Raw genomic sequence first — 18,568 nt, forward strand, 5'->3', positions numbered from 1 at the left:
AATAACTGCAGGGTATCACTCCCATACCCTGTCCAGTCTAATAACTGCAGGGTATCACTCCCATACCCTGTCCAGTCTAATAACTGCAGGGTATCACTCCCATACCCTGTCCAGTCTAATAACTGCAGGGTATCACTCCCATACCCTGTCCAGTCTAATAACTGCAGGGTATCACTCCCATACCCTGTCCAGTCTAATAACTGCAGAGTATCACTCCCACACCCAGTCCTGTCTAATAACTGCAGAGTATCACTCCCATACCAAGTCCTGTCTAATAACTGCAGGGTATCACTCCCATACCCTGTCCAGTCTAATAACTGCAGAATATCACTCCCATACCCTGTCCAGTCTAATAACTGCAGAGTATCACTCCCATACCCTGTCCAGTCTAATAACTGCAGAGTATGACTCCCATACCCTGTCCAGACTAATAACTGCAGAGTATCACTCCCATACCCTGTCCAGTCTAATAACTGCAGAGTATCACTCCATACCCTGTCCAGTCTAATAACTGCAGAGTATCACTCCCATACCCTGTCCAGTCTAATAACTGCAGAGTATCACTCCCATACCCTGTCCAGTCTAATACTGCAGAGTATTACTCCCATACCCTGTCCAGTCTAATAACTGCAGAGTATCACTCCCATACCCAGTCCAGTCTAATAACTGCAGAGTATCACTCCCATACCCTGTCCAGTCTAATAACTGCAGAGTATCACTCCCATACCCTGTCCAGTCTAATAACTGCAGAGTATCACTCCCATACCCTGTCCAGTCTAATAACTGCAGAGTATCACTCCCATACCCTGTCCAGTCTAATAACTGCAGAGTATCACTCCCACACCCTGTCCTGTCTAATAACTGCAGGGTATCACTCCCACACCCTGTCCTGTCTAATAACTGCAGAGTATCACTCCCACACCCTGTCCTGTCTAATAACTGCAGGGTATCACTCCCATACCCTGTCCAGTCTAATAACTGCAGGGTATCACTGCCATAACCATCCCTCTTATGATTAGATAGAATACATTTCATCACTCTTTATTGTCTGATATCTACAGAGCATCACTACTATAACCTTCCCGACTGTTCTCTGCAGAGCATCACTCTTAGTTGTAATCCGTTTAAAGAGGGTCTTACCTGAGCCAGATACTCCAAACCTGGGGGTGTTATTGCGATTCTCGCCATTATTACCTGCAACATATAAATATGTAATGAGCCTAACCAGTAACACTACTAGCACTCTCCCCCCATACAAATACACCATGCCATAATATATGTGTATATATATATATATATATATATATATATATATATATATATACATATACACAGCTCAGTACAGACACTATTACAACATAATATATATATATATATATATATATATATATATATATATATATATATATACACATATATAAATATAGTATCTACTGTATGTGACTGGAATGTGATAGTGTTACAATGAAGGCTCTTTTTCTTAATAGCAATCAGCTGAAATACAATGGAGCAAACATACTCTGTTCACAGATACAATACAGCAAGTATGGACATATTGGACACCTCCCTAAAATGTTAAAAATGGTATTAGAACATTAATTCCTGTAAAAAAAATATTGTCAAAAACTTTAGCTTGGGAGCCCATAGCTGTTGGGGAGAATACAAATGGTATCAACATCAAAGTTATTCCTTCAGATAAATACCTTCCCACAACTTTACATATTTCCTATATTTCTCGACCTCTAATGTCTTCATTAACCTTACTTCTGACAAGATGAGGTTTATGGCCTTCAAATCTAAGAAAGACTCATGGCTGACCAATACTCTAGTTCCTGTATGCCAGTGGTAATATTTAACAATTGTTATAATCAGATACATTGACTCTCTGTCTATAACATCTAGAGTTGATGGATCTCCATAGACTACATCTGTGTACTTCAGAGAGTCTAAGCTCCTGATCCTACGTCAATCTATTTCCTTCGATAATGTTCTGCGTCCCCAGCAATCAACTATAAAATGTTGCATCATTTCCTCCTGATGACAAGCCAGAGGACAATTCCTATCTGAAACATTTAAAAGTTTTAAACTACCTCTGACAAACATCCTATCATGCAATGACAACTAAGCTATGGCAAAAAAACTTTGCCGGAAATCTCGACCCATTTAAGAACTTTAAAATGTCCTGCAATGTTCTATCCACACAGTGTCTGAGTGCAAGCTGGTAACACAAGAAGGTCCTACATACTTTAAAATATAGTCCTTTTCTGGACTTATTCTTAGCATAATAGTTCTCTATTCCCCACTTCCTCAGACACTTAAGGCCAGATTCTAGATATGGTGGGAGGTAGTTCTACATCCATCTACCCCCTTGAGACTACCACCTTGCATCCAAGATTCTGTAAAAGGCAATATCCAATTCCTGATACTGTTAACCCACAGAGAACCAACACATGAGCCCAAGTTTCCAAAATGTACTCTTAGAAACAAGGAGTCAAAGAAAACCCTTGGGTTCAACATATCCAAACCACCCTCTCCAATTTAACTTGGCATTATCTTCTTTACCAGATTTAACCTCTAGGGTCTTGATTCATTAAGGATCTTAAATTAAGAAATTTCTTATTTCAGTCTCCTGGACAAAACCATGTTACAATGCAAGGGGTGCAAATTAGTATTCTGTTTTACACATAAGTTAAATACTGATTGACTTCTTAATTTAAGATCCTTAATGAATCAGGCACTTAGGATCTTAATATGAGAGGAGGCATTTGCATATTCAAACAGATAAAAATCAGGTTCACTTTGCCGGGTCCAGAAAGTGTTATTTTTTTCAAAGTTGACCAGAGACCCTGATGCTTCTGAATAGCTACTGATGGCTGCAGATAACCTCTGGCCCTCACAAAGCTCAGACACCACTACAGTCACATAATTAGCATATGCAACTACAGTCAGAGGCAAGCAGTGGGGGACAGGTACTCCTCGAAAACCACAAACCTGAAATGACCTCAGAAGTGGGCCAATGGCAAAGACATATAAGAGCAGATTCAAAGGGCAAACCTGCCTCACTCCTGCCTCAACTCTGAAAGTGTCACCATGCAAGCCATCAATCAGAGGAAAGCTCTCCACCTCCTTATATAAAGTTTTTAACCAATAAAATGTCCCGGGATACCGTACTTTGACAAAGTTGCCCACAGATAACCATGATCTACTCTATCAAAGGCTTTAGCTTGGTCTCGACCAACAACAAACTTCCCACACCCAATGGTCTTTTATTGTGATAACTGCTCCAAAGATCTTCCGCCCTTTTACTTTGCCAAATTAACAGCCTGATAATAGTGCTGAGGACAGACAAACTTTTCAAGAAAACAAGGTTTTTGCAACAATCTTCCCATCGACAGTCAAGAGGGTTATTGGCCTTCAATTCTTGATGTTACCAGGCTCTTTACCTTTAGACAACTGAACCAATGATGAAACCCTCACGGACTGAGACATCCAGAACTTTTCAAAACAGCTTTTTTTCACTTCCACCAGAATTGGAGCAAGGAGGTCTTTACATCTAATATATAAAAGAGAAAATTTGTCCTTCTGTCCTTCTGTCCTTCTGTCTGTCTTTCTATACAAATCCACATTTTTCAAGTGAAGATCATGAAATTTTGCATACGAGTGTATTAAAACATGACGGAGGCAACTAAAAAAAATTAAAATTGAAATTCATTACGGGGTGGGGGTGGCGAGGGGGGTAACACCTAAAAATCATCGAAAACGACCATAACTCTGGAATGTCTGGAACAATTTACACCAAACCTGGTACACATATGACTTACAGTCTGACAACAAATATTGTGGGTGCAAGACACCCCTAGCACTCCTAAGGGTGGGGGTGGCGAGGGGGGTAACACCTAAAAATCATCGAAAACGACCATAACTCTGGAATGTCTGGAACAATTTACACCAAACCTGGTACACATATGACTTACAGTCTGACAACAAATATTGTGGGGGCAAGACACCCCTAGCACTCCTAAGGGTGGGGGTGGTGAGGGGGGTAACACCTAAAAATCATCCAAAATGACCATAACTCTGGAATGTCTGGAACAATTTACACCAAACCTGGTACACATATGACTTACAGTCTGACAACAAATATTGTGGGGGCAAGACACCCCTAGCACTCCTAAGGGTGGGGGTGGCGAGGGGGGTAACACCTAAAAATCATCGAAAACGACCATAACTCTGGAATGTCTGGAACAATTTACACCAAACCTGGTACACATATAACTTACAGTCTGACAACAAATATTGTCAGGGCAAGACACCCCTAGCACTCCTAAGGGTGGGGGTGGCGAGGGGAGTAACACCTAAAAATCATCGAAAACGACCATAACTCTGGAATGTCTGGAACAATTTACACCAAACCTGGTACATATATGACTTACAGTCTGACAACAAATATTGTGGGGGCAAGACACCCCTAGCACTCCTAAGGGTGGGGGTGGCGAGGGGGGTAACACCTAAAAATCATCCAAAACGACCATAACTCTGGAATGTCTGGAACAATTTACACCAAACCTGGTACACATATGACTTACAGTCTGACAACAAATATTGTGGGGACAAGACACCCCTAGCACTCCTAAGGGTGGGGGTGGCAAGGGGGGTAACACCTAAAAATCATCCAAAACGACCATAACTCTGGAATGTCTGGAACAATGTCTTGGAAGAAGTTCCAAAAAAAAAGGGGAAATATATTTTTTCTGGATGCACCCGGAGGAACAGGTAAGACGTTTCTCATCAAGTTGTTACTTGCTAAAATTCGAGTACATTCCAAGATAGCTATTGCTGTGGCCTCTTCTGGAATTGCTGCAACTTTGCTCCCTGGTGGAAGAACAGCACATTCAGCTTTCAAGTTACCGCTTAATCTGGCCCGAAGTGAAACTCCCGTCTGCAATATCACTAAACGAACAGAAAAAGGTCAGATTCTGCAGGAATGTCAGGTCATTGTATGGGATGAATGCACCATGTCACACAAAAATCCTTTACAGGCCCTTAATCAAACACTTCAATTTTTAAGAGGCAATGATTTACTAATGGGTGGAGTCACTGTTGTATTGGCTAGAGATTTTCGACAAACATTGCCGGTCATTCCAAAAGGAACAATGGCGGATGAAATTAATGCATGCCTTAAATCATCACATCTTTGGAGGCATGTTTGCACTTTAAGACTAACCACAAATATGACAGTTTCTCTGCATGGCAGCACAATGGACAGTCAGTTTGCTGATCATTTGTTAAATATTGGGAATGGTTTAATGCCACTTCATCCAGTAACTAAAATAATTGTGTAAACAACATCAACTTAAAGATTCAAGAAGAGTTGCCTGGAGAAGCCATATTATAAAAATCAATAGATACCGTTGTTGAAGAAAATGAGGCTGTGCACTATCCTACTGAATTTTTAAACTCTTTAGAACCTCCCGGAATGCCACCGCATAACCTGGTACTGAAGATTGGATCACCCATTATGCTTCTCAGAAATTTAAATCCTCCAAGACTTTGTAACGGTACAAGATTACTAGTCCAAAAGCTCAATTCTCATGTCATTGAAGCAACTATTTTGACAGGCTGTGCAAAAGGTGACAATGCTTTCATTCCACGCATACCTCTCATTCCATCTGATATGCCATTTCAATTTAAGCGTCTACAATTTCCAGTTCGTTTAGATTTTGCCATGTCTATCAATAAGGCCCAAGGACAATCTTTACATGTAGCTGGAGTCAACTTGGAATCACCTTGCTTTTCTCATGCACAATTTTACGTTGTGTGCTCAAGAGTTGGATCACCAAGAAATTTGTATGTATTTGCCCCAAATGAAGAAACCAGAAATATAGTTTATCAAGCTGTTTTGAAGTAATTGTTTATCGGTTCGTTCCATCATATACAGTTCAAATACAGTTTGACATTTTCACTTTTCACCTTCTACTGGTCCAATTTTAACATGATATTTACATGTATGTTTAATATTTAGATTGATTTTTGTGAATAAACATTCTTTAAATCCCGGGCAACGCCGGGTATTCTGCTAGTTTGTTATAAAAATTAGCTGTTATACTGTCTGGTTCTGGTGCCTCTTTTGACACAAGTTGTCAATAACCTCCTTAACTTCTTCCACTGTTAATTCTGCTGTCAAGTTGGTGAAATCCAAAATAGCAGTATCAGGATTAGGAGTTGCCTTCAGGAATTGGGCCATCTGTTCTTTCTCCAAAACCTTTTTCTTAAACAAGTCAGCATAGTATGATTTCACCACTCCCAAAATACCCACCCGAGACTTTTGTAAATTACCCTATGAGCCAAATAAAACCTATTAATTTTTTTTTGGCCCTGGGGACACAATCTCTTTCCGCGATCATTTGTATCTGTTCTACTGAAGCTGCCTTATTTCAGACTTCAGCCGGTTAATCTTTTGTTCAGCTTCCCTCCCCTCCGAATAAAGTGACTCCAATTCTTTACGAAGTCTTAGATATTGGCCATACTTACTCTTTCCCCTACTAACTGACAGTCTCTTAAATAGAGAACCAATATCCTTCTTGGCATCTTCCCACCGATAAGCTCTGTACTCATAAAAATTCAGCCTTTCCTGTTGAACAAACAGGAGGATACCTTGTTTAACGTAACCTTCTGGCCTGCCTAGTACCTATCCAATGTTCAAAATCACCCAGGCAAATATCCAAAATAATACAAATAAGTTTATTTAACAGAATGGTAGCACAAAACAGCAATAAACATATTTAAATAATAACTTGCAACAAATAACACTACAGTCTGGCACAGACAACATACAGGGTATAATGAAAACTCCTCACCAGTATACTTGTCACTCTCAGGGACTGCTGTCTATCAATCCAAGCTTCTCCCCTCTCTCCTTTAAGGCTACCAGCAAAGGTAGCGGCCTTGAGTCACTGTCACTCCGCTTTCAGCGGACACACAGCTCCCCAAGACCTGGAGATGTAGATCAGGGCAACAGCAGTACTCCAGGGACCAATTGTCCCTTTCCTATCAGAGGCAGAGATCTATATCTCACCGCCAGCCTGACTTCAGCTATCACTTGGTAGTGAATGCCAATTTGCTGTTCTCTGGAAATGGTTATTAAAGGCAAACATTACCTCCTTAAGAGTTTAAGGACATGCCTGATTGGTCCATTTCTGTGCTTACCTTTATCACAGGTAAACATACAGACAAAGTGATAGCAGATGAGTCACTCTTGATATAATTAGGGACGGGTATTGTTCTGTGGCTATACAGCAGAGTTTGTTTAAACAGGAGAGATCACAATCCAGACACATTTACATTTAAATACACAATGCAGTCCTCTGTAATTAAACATAGAGCTCTGTCTGTGGGCTTTTCCCCTATGCTAGCACACACAGACCCACAGCTAAACAAAGACAAGAGATCCCCTGGTGTGATGTACAGTCATACAGGACTGGTGCACAATAATCCCTAGGCTGACACAATGGACTAGTCTGCAATATAACAAACCATGCCAGCAGACATTTTAACTACTTTCAAAATAGGATATATACAAGCTTAAATATGACTGACAAATATGGGGAACCAGGGGGTAAATGTATCAAGCTGAGAGTTCTCCGGCGGGTTTGAAAAGTGGAGATGTTGCCTATAGCAACCAATCAGATTCTAGCTATCATTTTGTAGAATGTACTAACTAAATGATAGCTAGATTCTGATTGGTTTTTCAAACCCGCCACAAAACTCTCAGCTTGATACATTTACCCCCAGAGGGCTAGAAAAATTATATGTTTTTATAGTCCGCAGTTTGTGAGAAACGAGGTGCAGACAGGTTGAGGTGATATTAATACCTCGCTTCCCCACACTTACTCTTTCACCTACTAACTGTCTCTTAAATAGAGAAACAATATCCTTCTTGGCATCCTCCCAACGATAAGCTCCGCTCTCATAAAAATCCAGCCTTTCCTGTTGTCGCTCTAAGAGGGATTTTACCTGACCGTATGCAACAGAATCCTCTAACAGACCGGCAATAAGTCTCCACAGCCCACTACCTACATCTGGGCGCTTTCTAGGACCCAGGCAAAAAACACCTAAATCTTCACTCATTCTATTACATCTTAGCTAGGACTCACAACAGCCAGATGTATTCTACCACTTCTTCCACCACAAGTGTAAATGAAGCCTGTTTTTGTATCAGCTTGTTCGAAATCATTACATAAGCCGGCTTGTAAAATAATCCTGTTCAGGTCCTTGGAATCTTTATTCAACATTCTGTCAGAGGATCTGTCACTTGGCACACTAGCAACATTACAATCCCCACTCATAACCACTGGAACAGATGTAAAGAGATATTGCTTACCTTCATTGAATAAATTATTTCTGGCACATAAATATTGATGTGTCTGAGTCTCCTGCCCTGAAGGGTTACTTCTAAAAGCAGACATCACTACCTCTGTCAATCTATGTACAAGGACATTCTGAGTGTTGAGCAGAATTGTAACTCCTGCATATGACTCCACAGCCAGCGACCAGAAAGATGGACCTGTTTCCCAATCTCTCTGAGCTTCACGTAACTGCCCTACTGTAGATAAGTGTGTCTCCTGTAAAAAGAACACATCTGCATCCAGATATCTCAGATGGTCATAGACTTCATGCCTGGTTTTCCTGAGCTTAATGCTATTCACGTTACTGGAGAACACTCGTAAGGAAAATTCTGGTATTAGAGCAAGAGATGAAAAGAGCAGCAGAACAATGAGTCTCATTATTATAAGTCAGAATCAGAGCCACCTTGTTGACCACCCGTTTTCATAACGGACTCTAATTGCTCCTTCACAGGAAGAGACCTTCGTTTTGTTGGTGGGTCATGTTCTGACTCTGCATCACATTCCTTTGCACTCTTTTCTATTCCAGCTCCAATTCTATTGCATCCAACCAACAGGGATCATCATCCGTCTCAGATAACAGCTCATATCTATTGGAGGTAACTGTTACTTCTACAGCTGCTCCTCCCTGAATTGTTTTCTTTTTCCCTGGTTTTTGAACAAGACTCCATTCACCTTCAGGTTTACGAGAGGATTTATCTTTTCTCCTCCTAGTATTCCCTATACCCTTATTCTCTCCAGAAGCAGACACAGTTGTAGAAGAAGATGGTGCAGGTGGCTGTTGCTCAACCTGAAGAACATTTTCTATTGGCCTTTGGACACTTTCTGGCTGGTGATGCTCTTGCCTTGTATAAATCTCCTGCTGAACTTCCTGATATGTTAGTATTGACCCTGACATTAATGCCTCCTCTACCAAAGCCTCTTCTTCTACCACCAAACCCTCATCTGGAGAATCCTTCAAATGTTATGCCAGGCATCTGGACAATCCTTATGGGGGTGACCATTTTTTCCACATAACACACAGGTAGCACTTACATGGCCAATCTCACCACACAGATTACACTTAAGGACTGTGCAAACACTGGCCACATGACCAGACTTCCCACATTTAAAACATGTCCTGGGCTGACCTGCATAGAAACACACCCCTCTCTCACGTCCAATGAAGAAAGCATTTGGCAGATGTTGGGTTGCATGGTTATACTGCTGCAGTTTTACCAAAACCTTCCAGCCACCAGTCCAGACACCATCCATATATTTATTCTTTATCAGGTCTAACACTAGATCACAATGCCTCCTGAGCCAGATCACAATGGCACTGCTTCATTCCAAAAATATATTGTTACACTGACTGTGTTTGGCTTGGAGACTGGAATAAAAGTAAACTTATTCCAGCCTTCTGCATCCCTAAACTTGCTAAAATTTGCCCATAATCTATCCAGAACAGACATAAGTTTAAAATGTGAATCATACCCTTGTCTATCTGGTAGGTTTATTATTGCCAATATGCTTTCTGATACCCATCTTGTGACACAATAACTTTTGTGTGACATATCTTGCATGGTGGCTCAGTGGTTAGCACTTCTGACTCACAGCAGTGGGGTCATGTTATCCCTGTGCTTGCGTGAGCTTCCTCCAGGTGCTCTGGTTTCCTCCCACACTCCAAAACACACTAGTAGGTTAATTGATTGACTGCTATCAAATAGATCCCAGTATGTGTGTGTGTGTGTGTGTGTGTGTGTGTGTGTGTGTGTGTGTGTGTGTGTGTGTGTGGGTGTGTGTGTGTGTGTGTGTGTATGTTAGGGAATTCAGACTGTAAGCTCCAATGAGGCAGGGACTGATGTGAGTGCGTTCTCAGTACTCTGATATCTATCAACTGGCAACTCCTCTCTGGTACCTTTGTTTCTGAATCTGACCACATTCCTCCTCCTAAAAGCCTGACCTGTATAGTTTATACTAGAACTAAATGTTGGTTCCCCGTGGCTCCAGGCATTCCCAGGTGAAATCCAGCCAAAGTCACTATTTGTATAATTTCCTGGTGTATCCTTTTGTGTATGATCCAGAGCAGATTGATCTGTGAGAGTCGGGACGAGCGACACCAAGCAAGTGTGTGACGCTTTGGTGATGTCATCGAACGATGCATCAATCACGCACTGCCCAGACATGGCTCCAATACCCGGGAACCAGCCATAAACACAGTTGATCTGGGTGGGCATTTGAAGATATATACAGCGTGAGAGACAAAGGAGATGTTGCAGTGATGGCAACAGCAGAAGCAGTACACGGAGTGGACTCTAAAACAGAAGTGAAAGCAAGCAATGGAGGAGTGCCCCACCTGGCCCACCAACTCTCTGTGACTTGGAAGAGACAGGCAAGTGTCCTGTGTCTGTACCCCAGCATAGTTCCAGGCCTCTTCCCCTAGCCCCCATCCCTAGTCTCTTCTCCCATAAGCTGAGTCCCAGTCTTCTAGGCCTCAGACAGCCCCAGGCCCCTAGGCCTCAGACAGCTCAAGGCCCCTAGGCCTCAGACAGCCCCAGGCCCCTAGGCCTCAGACAGCCCCAGTCCCCTTGGCCTCAGACACCTCCAGGCCCCTTGGCCTCACACAGCCCCAGGCCCCTTGGCCTCAGACATTGCCTAGTGTTTGCACGCTGTATTGTGACTGTGCACTGTCCCCACTTCCTTATGTCTGACTGTCCCCTTTGTTTTGTATCTCCTATTTGTTGGTTGCGTACATGAGATAGTTGTCAGGGTTGTTGCATGAGCGAGTATAGAAGTGTAGCTGCAGTTAGCACAGAGACAGCCTAGGGAGGGAGACTGTACTCTGTTTACAGACATCGCTCAGCAGACAAGGACATGTGAAAACCTCAGCAAGTGAGAGCCCCCTGGTGTAGTAGGGGCTCTAGGATTCTGGCTCCATTTTCTGTCTGTACTTTGTGACTTCTTTATTTGCTTTAAAACGCTCCTGATCTTTATATACTTCTCCAACTGGTGCCAGCTGCTCTAAGACACAATCAATGTCTCTTACAACAATTACAGGGTCTACCATCATATAAGGCTTTTTTGCTTACACATACAATCGTTTTTTATATTATCAGCTTTGTTTTCTTTAAAGCCTCTATTTTTATTACAAGTGCAGGGATTGTACCAGCTCAGGTGCACGCTCTGCCCCTGTAAGACTCTGCCCCGGTCTTGAGATTTCTCCTGTTTATAACCACTCAGCCCCTTTGATGTTTCTGGCCTTGGACAATGTCTCCCCGTAGTCATGTCCATATTCCCTATATCACTGCTCCTTCCTGCCACACGTCTCTCAGCGACAGGGGTACAAGTCTGCGGCATCTTGCATCAATCCCATGTGGTCAGGATCTCCAGATTGCAGCCTGGGTCCTGGGTGTGTTTTAGCTGCAGCTTTACCAGCACTTTGCTTCACTGGTACCAAGGACTTCTCTGCAGATTGCAGCTTAGTGGGATCCACTGACACAGACTTCACCACTTTATTAGTGCTCCCAAGACCACTTCCACCTGACTGGGATCGAGTGTGACCTGGGTACACCAGACTGGTTACAAGCACCTAGTGTAGCAGGTTTTCTTACATAGTCTGTCTGTCCAGTGACGTTCTCCTCTGTCTCTGGGGAGGAGGGGTCATTTACACACCAAGGGCCTGATTCATTAAGGATCTTAACTTGAGAAACTTCTTATTTCAGTCTCCTGGACAAAACCATGTTACAATGCAAGGGGTGCAAATTAGTATTCTGTTTTGCACATAAGTTAAATACTGACTGTTTCATGTAACACACAAATACTTGATAGCTTATTTGTACACTGAAATGTAAAGTTGATATTTGTGTGTTACATGAAAAAACAGTCAGTATTTAACTTATGTGCAAAACAGAACACTCATTTGCACCCCTTGCATTGTAACATGGTTTTGTCCAGGAGACTGAAATAAGAAGTTTCTCCAGTTAAGATCCTCCATGAATCAGGCCCCAGGTGAATTTGCTGCACAGTGTTCACCCTCCTGTGCTCTTTGCAGTTTTTGTTTTGTACTTTACTTTCCTGGATTTCTTCTTGAGGCTGTTGCATTTTTTTGCTGCTAGTTTGACTTTCCAAACCTTTGTCTTGTTCAGTCACTGTACTTACTATCTGTGTCACATCCATTCCCTTTCCTTCATCTCCTACTTGCTCTGGTACATTCATCACAGTGTCTGGCAGAGAAAATAAAATAACTCTGGGTTTTGAAATCTGTCAGTGTCTGGAAGTTGTCTCCCAGAACAGGCCCAGAGGCCTGGGGCTCGCTTGAGTTCTCCGCCCAGGGATGCTCGGCCCTGATCCTGCACCAGACATCAGAGAAGCACTAACCGCACTCCCTATCAGGATATGGGGCTACAATGACGGCAGTAGGAGAAGTGGTATCACATACCCCTGTATAACCCCCACATAGACCACTGTATATATATATAGACGCACATACCCCCCCCCCAGTACTGACACTGCTACTCCGTGACATGTATACATGCAGCTAGGTACTGACTCTGCTACTCAGTGACATGTATACATGCAGCTAGGTACTGACACTGCTACTCCGTGACATGTATACATGCAGCTAGGTGCTGACTCTGCTACTCAGTGACATGTATACATGCAGCTAGGTACTGACACTGCTACTCCGTGACATGTATACATGCAGCTAGGTACTGACACTGCTACTCCGTGACATGTACACACACACACACACACACACACACACACACACTATATTGTCACATATACAGAATCACTATTGTAACAACACAAGTAACATGACCTCAGTTACATCCACACCAGACATGTTCCTCTATTGCTGTGTTACCTCTTTTCTGCCTCTTGCTGTCTCTTAACGACTTCTTGCTGTCTCTGCTTGTAGCTGTCACTTGCAGTCTGCTGTACACTCTCTGTCTCTCGCTAGCTCCCTTCTGCTTGCTGCGCTCTCTCCCCCTGTGAGATGTCTCTGTGTTCTCCTGCCAGAGCCGAGGACTATAGCAGGAAGTGAGTGTTATAATCTTGTAAACTTCATGTCTGTGAAATAACAGGACATTATTACTGTGTCCGTTCCTCGTGAGGTCTGTATTGTATGTGTTACAACATATCCCAACACTTTATAGCTGTAATTACACCTCTGAGTCAGTGTAAGACCTCACCCTCAGGAGTTATAATCACTGACCCTGATAATATCTTCACCTGCAGAAATGCTGGTTATATTATACACACAGATATAACAGTTACAGAATGGGAGAAGTGATACTGTGCAATGCTCTACACACATACAGTACTAGTTACATCCAGGAATCAGACCTAGAGAAGTGGTACTGTGCAATGCTCTACATACATACAGTACTAGTTACATACAACATTCAGGACAAGAGAAGTGGTACTGTGCAATGTTCTACACACATACAGTACTAGTTACATACAGGAATCAGACCTAGAGAAGTGGTACTGTGCAATGATCTACACACATACAGTACTAATTACATACAGGAATCAGACCTAGAGACCTAGAAAAGTGGTACTGTTAGTAAATTGATGACATACACGGAGCTCTTCATCTGAATATTACATGGACAACAGATCTATCACACAGGATGTAGGGATCACTCTGGAGAGTCCCTACAATGCAGAACAGTCCCTCGATGGGGTCAGGCAGTTGCAGGTAGCAGTTCAAGAATCAATGTCAATAATCCATAGTGTAACATCCAAAGCCAGCACAAACCATCCTACAATGCTCTTGTAATAGGCAGAACCTACCTACCAGTAAGCAGGGGGCACTAAGGAACATGGAGGCAATGTAGAAAGATGTGCAGAGGGTTGTAGGGGATGATGGGGGGAGAGAGGAGGGAAATGCAGAGTTGTTGCTCTGGTGCATTAGGTATTGGGGAGCAATATTATTACAATGAGATTATAGGGTGAGAGGGCGTGTCTTGCTGTGTGGAGGACACGTATGTCAGGGCGTGTCTTGCTGTGTGGAGAACACGTATGTCAGGGCGGGTCTTGCTGTGTGGAGGACATGTATGTCAGGGCGTGTCTTGCTATGTGGAGGACATGTATGTCAGGGCGTGTCTTGCTGTGTGGAGAACACGTATGTCAGGGCGGGTCTTGCTGTGTGGAGGACATGTATGTCAGGGCGTGTCTTGCTGTGTGGAGGACACATTTCCTACTTGATCTTTGTCCATATATATATATATATATATACATACACTAACAGGAATTGATCATCTAGCTGACGGTAACTGTCTTACACTTGGAACATTACTTGTGACTGATGAGTCGGGGGGACTGTCCATGGTTACAGAAGGATCACTGCTGAGACTGATAAGATATCAGTATATGACAGTCTCAGTCATCATGGGAGACATGACAAGTACCGAGGCCCTGGTCTGGTGAGAAGATTCCCAATCTGCCATAGTTTACCACAGGGGTACCAGGTTCAGTGACCAATGAATAGCGAGAGAGCGAAAGTCATAGACTGAAAGAAGTATAAGGAGGAGACACCTATCACTGTGTCGGTCGAGGCTCCATTACCAACAGTTGTGCCAACCTCTCAGGATCAGGCCAGAGGTGGCAGATTATATGGCGTAAGGCTGAGGTCCAACAGGGGTCTCCAAGTCCCCCTCAACGTTCATAGTACAGATATTCTCTTCTACCTACTCCAGAGAGGCCCCATCTACAAACTAACTGATAAAGTATCACTCTCATAGCATGAAGTTGGCTTTTAAAGCTTTACATAAATGGTGGCACCAATAAACTATGATTTTTAATTATAAGACACCCTGTTATTTTATGTGTAATTCTATGTGCATCTAAGTGGTGGTCAGCCTCAGCGCTGTACTGTTTACTGTTATTTTGGGAATAGTTTGGAAGTTCACATAATCCTTGTCCAGCAGCAAGTCTGGTTCAGATTTACCATATTGGATCTATTCACCGTGTGCCACCAGGAGATTTCCTTTTATATCAGAGTCGGATGAAGCAGCTGCTGAAAGACATCATAGCCCGTGACTCCATCGCTCGGAGGTTTAGGTGATTCAGTCCTGGAACGTAACCACTTGTTTTCATCCAGATAATCAGCAAAGTGCAGCATGAAGAAGCCATAATAGAAGTGAGAGAGTGTCTCCCCGAGAGAGTGACCACACAAGACCCACGGGCTGAACCATTTAGTAAAGTCGGTGAACTTCGAGAGGTGATTGAGAAGTCTTCCTAGACCGTGGGTTTCAGATGTCTATCTCATTTAAGAAATAATATTAGAGACATTTGCCAAAATTTCCCCTGCAGCCTATCCTAGTTGTATAGGTCCTATTGGGATACATTACTTTAATACTTTAGAACCTGAAATAAGTTATTGTCTTGATGGGGCGGATGATCCCCAAGAAGCACCTGACAACATATATACAGACTATATTCCAGAGATGATATTTAAGGAAAAATATTGTTTCTTACCTGTCAACAGTAAATTATGTATTTGATATATTCAGGCATGCTATAATGGTAAATATATCATGGAGGTACAGTTAATGGAAACTTTGGATATATATATACATATATATATATATATATATATATATATACATACAAGCAGGGTCACCCGGCGTTGTATGGGTCCAATTTGTAATGTGCAGCAGTTTTTATATATTAGCAAATTATTTTCTAGACATGTAAATAGTTTGGCTGAAGATAATGGATCACTTTAGAAAAGTGTGGTATATTCTATGTTTTTGAGATGAAATAGAAGATCATATTACCGAATTTAATATCTGAAAAATTATAGAATTTTATCGAACATACTTTGTATTTATTTTTTCTTGTTAAAAGATTATCACTTATATGATCTTATATGATCACTTATATTATCTCTCAAGATGCCACCAAAACTATCATCCATGCTCTCATCATCTCCCGTCTCGACTATTGCAACCTCCTCCTTACTGGCCTCCCCTGCTCCCGCCTTGCCCCCCTCCGCTCTATACTCAATGCGGCTGCGAGACTCATCTTCCTCTTACGCCGCTCCTCCTCTGCCTCCCCTCTCTGCCTCGCCTTACACTGGCTCCCCTTCCCCTACAGAATCCTTTTCAAACTCCTGACCACCACTTACAAGGCTCTCTCCCAGTCTACTGCCCCTTATATCTCTAACCTCCTCTCCATTCACACTCCCGCCCGCTCCCTGCGCTCAGCCAATAATCGCCGCCTCTCCTCCACTCTGATCACCTCTTCCCACTCTAGAATCCAAGACTTCTCCCGTGCTACCCCCCTTCACTGGAACGACCTCCCTCGCTCCATTCGTCTCTCACCCAATCTGTGCTCCTTCAAGCGGGTTCTTAAAACTCACCTGTTCCTTAAGGCCTACCAACCATCTACTTAACCTCTCACCTCTTCTGGTTCTCCCCTGCCCCCTTTCTCTCTCCCCGTTGCTTCACTGGCTCCCTTATGTACCTGATTCTGTTTACCCTCCCTTAGGATGTAAGCTCGTATGAGCAGGGCCCATCTTCCCTCCTGTCTCCTCACCTGTTCTTCCACTCCGTCTCTACTGTATCTGCCTGCCTGGAGTTTCTGAAGTACTGGTACTTTGTGTTTATTGTTCTGTACTGTCTTACCCTGTATAGTCTACTGTTTGTACCATGTACGGCGCTGCGGAAACCTTGTGGCGCCTTACAAATAAACGATAATAATAATAATAATAATAATATGGTTCTGTGCACAAATGACATAAAATTTAAACCTGATTCTAGTCTAGTTTTGCATTAATAATAATGTAGATTATTTAAAATGTTATCCTTCTGTATGACATACTTATAGATTTTATTTTAAAGTTATACTTTCCCTGAAAAATGCAATTGTGAGATTTTCTGTTTTGCCGAGTTGTCGCTATGTTGTGTTGTGAGGAAGTTTCCTTCTAGCAATCAAACAATTGTTTACAACCAAAAAATGATGTTTTCAATATTTGTTGCTCTGTCACTTTGTTGCATTGTTGTTATGTGGTCTAATAGATTACTTTTTCGATACTAAATAACTTTGTATGATTTGTCAGCTTTACCTTGAAACCTGAGGCAACAAACAAACAAACTTCTTCTTTTGTGTATATATATAAGTAAAAAAAATATAAATATATAGAGGAGACACACACAGGACTTTTCCAAACTTGAAAGAATTTACTCCATAAAAAAGACCTTATTTTAAGGAATAAAGCCTTTAAAATTTGTCATGTGATTGCCTCCTAATTATATTTTAAACATCCAAATGTTTGGAGTTCCTGCACCCAGGCTTAAGAGACATCTACAAACATGAGGAGTGTCTTTCCTGTGATGCATATTTATATAAATATTAGCCCAAACCCTGAAAAACTGTCCCATATAATTATCCCTCCTCCTCCAAACTGTACAGTTGGCATAATGCAGTCAGGCAGGTAACGTTCTCCCGGCATCTGCCAAACCCGGTGGTAGGCAGCATATTGATGCTGACTACCCCGACAACACTTACCCCTACATGAGGACTCCGAAGGGCTGCTTCCCGACGATCAGCGATGACGACTACTCTTCAAAGCGATTTCAACCAATCACAATCAAGTAAGAAGCCGTCTCCACTTCATGACGTCATTCACCATGGCAACGGTATTATCGCTGATGTTAAGGGGGTAATGTAAGTATGCGCTCATGTACAATGTAGAAGGCTTTGTAAACTACATTGCGCATACTTACATTACCCCGTTAACAACATCATCGATATGACGTACCCCACCCGCCACACCCAGACTCGCCCATCTGACTGCCAAACAGAGAAGTGTGAGTCATCACTCCACAGAACACGTTTCCACTGCTCCACAGTCCAGTGTCGGTGTGCTTTACACCACTCCATCCGACACTTGGCATTGATCTTGATGATGTGAGGTTTGCATGCAGCTGCTCGGCCATGGAAATCCATTCCATTATGCTCCCGCCGCACAGCTTTTGGTCTTACATTAATGTCAGTGGAAGTTAAGAACTCTCCAGTTATGGAATCAGCGGAGCTTTGGCGACTTTTACGCATCATGCGCCAGTTCAATACACAGTCGGTAACAGTTGAACATTTATTCCCTAACATCGCTAACTAAAGTATGTAATGTGCAATCTCTTCGGCGAATGAACCGGACAACTGCTGATGAATAG

The 18,568-nt window shown here is 42.5% G+C and overlaps 1 protein-coding gene across 1 annotated transcript in view; it reads right to left on the reverse strand.

Annotated features, from left to right (window-relative positions):
• Positions 1–13,497, reverse strand: part of LOC142150934 (phospholipid scramblase 1-like) — a 42,795-nt gene extending 29,298 nt beyond the window's left edge. Inside the window, exons 1-2 of the mRNA XM_075206134.1 lie at positions 13,249–13,497; positions 1,141–1,194 (exon numbers count right to left, since the gene is read on the reverse strand). Of these exons, the coding sequence (XP_075062235.1) occupies positions 1,141–1,188 (48 nt within the window). The 5' untranslated portion in view covers positions 1,189–1,194; positions 13,249–13,497. The remainder of the gene's footprint in view (positions 1–1,140; positions 1,195–13,248) is intronic.
• Between the last annotated feature and the right edge of the window lie 5,071 nt (positions 13,498–18,568).

Source organism: Mixophyes fleayi, chromosome 4 (genome assembly GCF_038048845.1).
Source record: "Mixophyes fleayi isolate aMixFle1 chromosome 4, aMixFle1.hap1, whole genome shotgun sequence".
Classification (NCBI taxonomy): Eukaryota; Metazoa; Chordata; class Amphibia; order Anura; family Limnodynastidae; genus Mixophyes; species Mixophyes fleayi.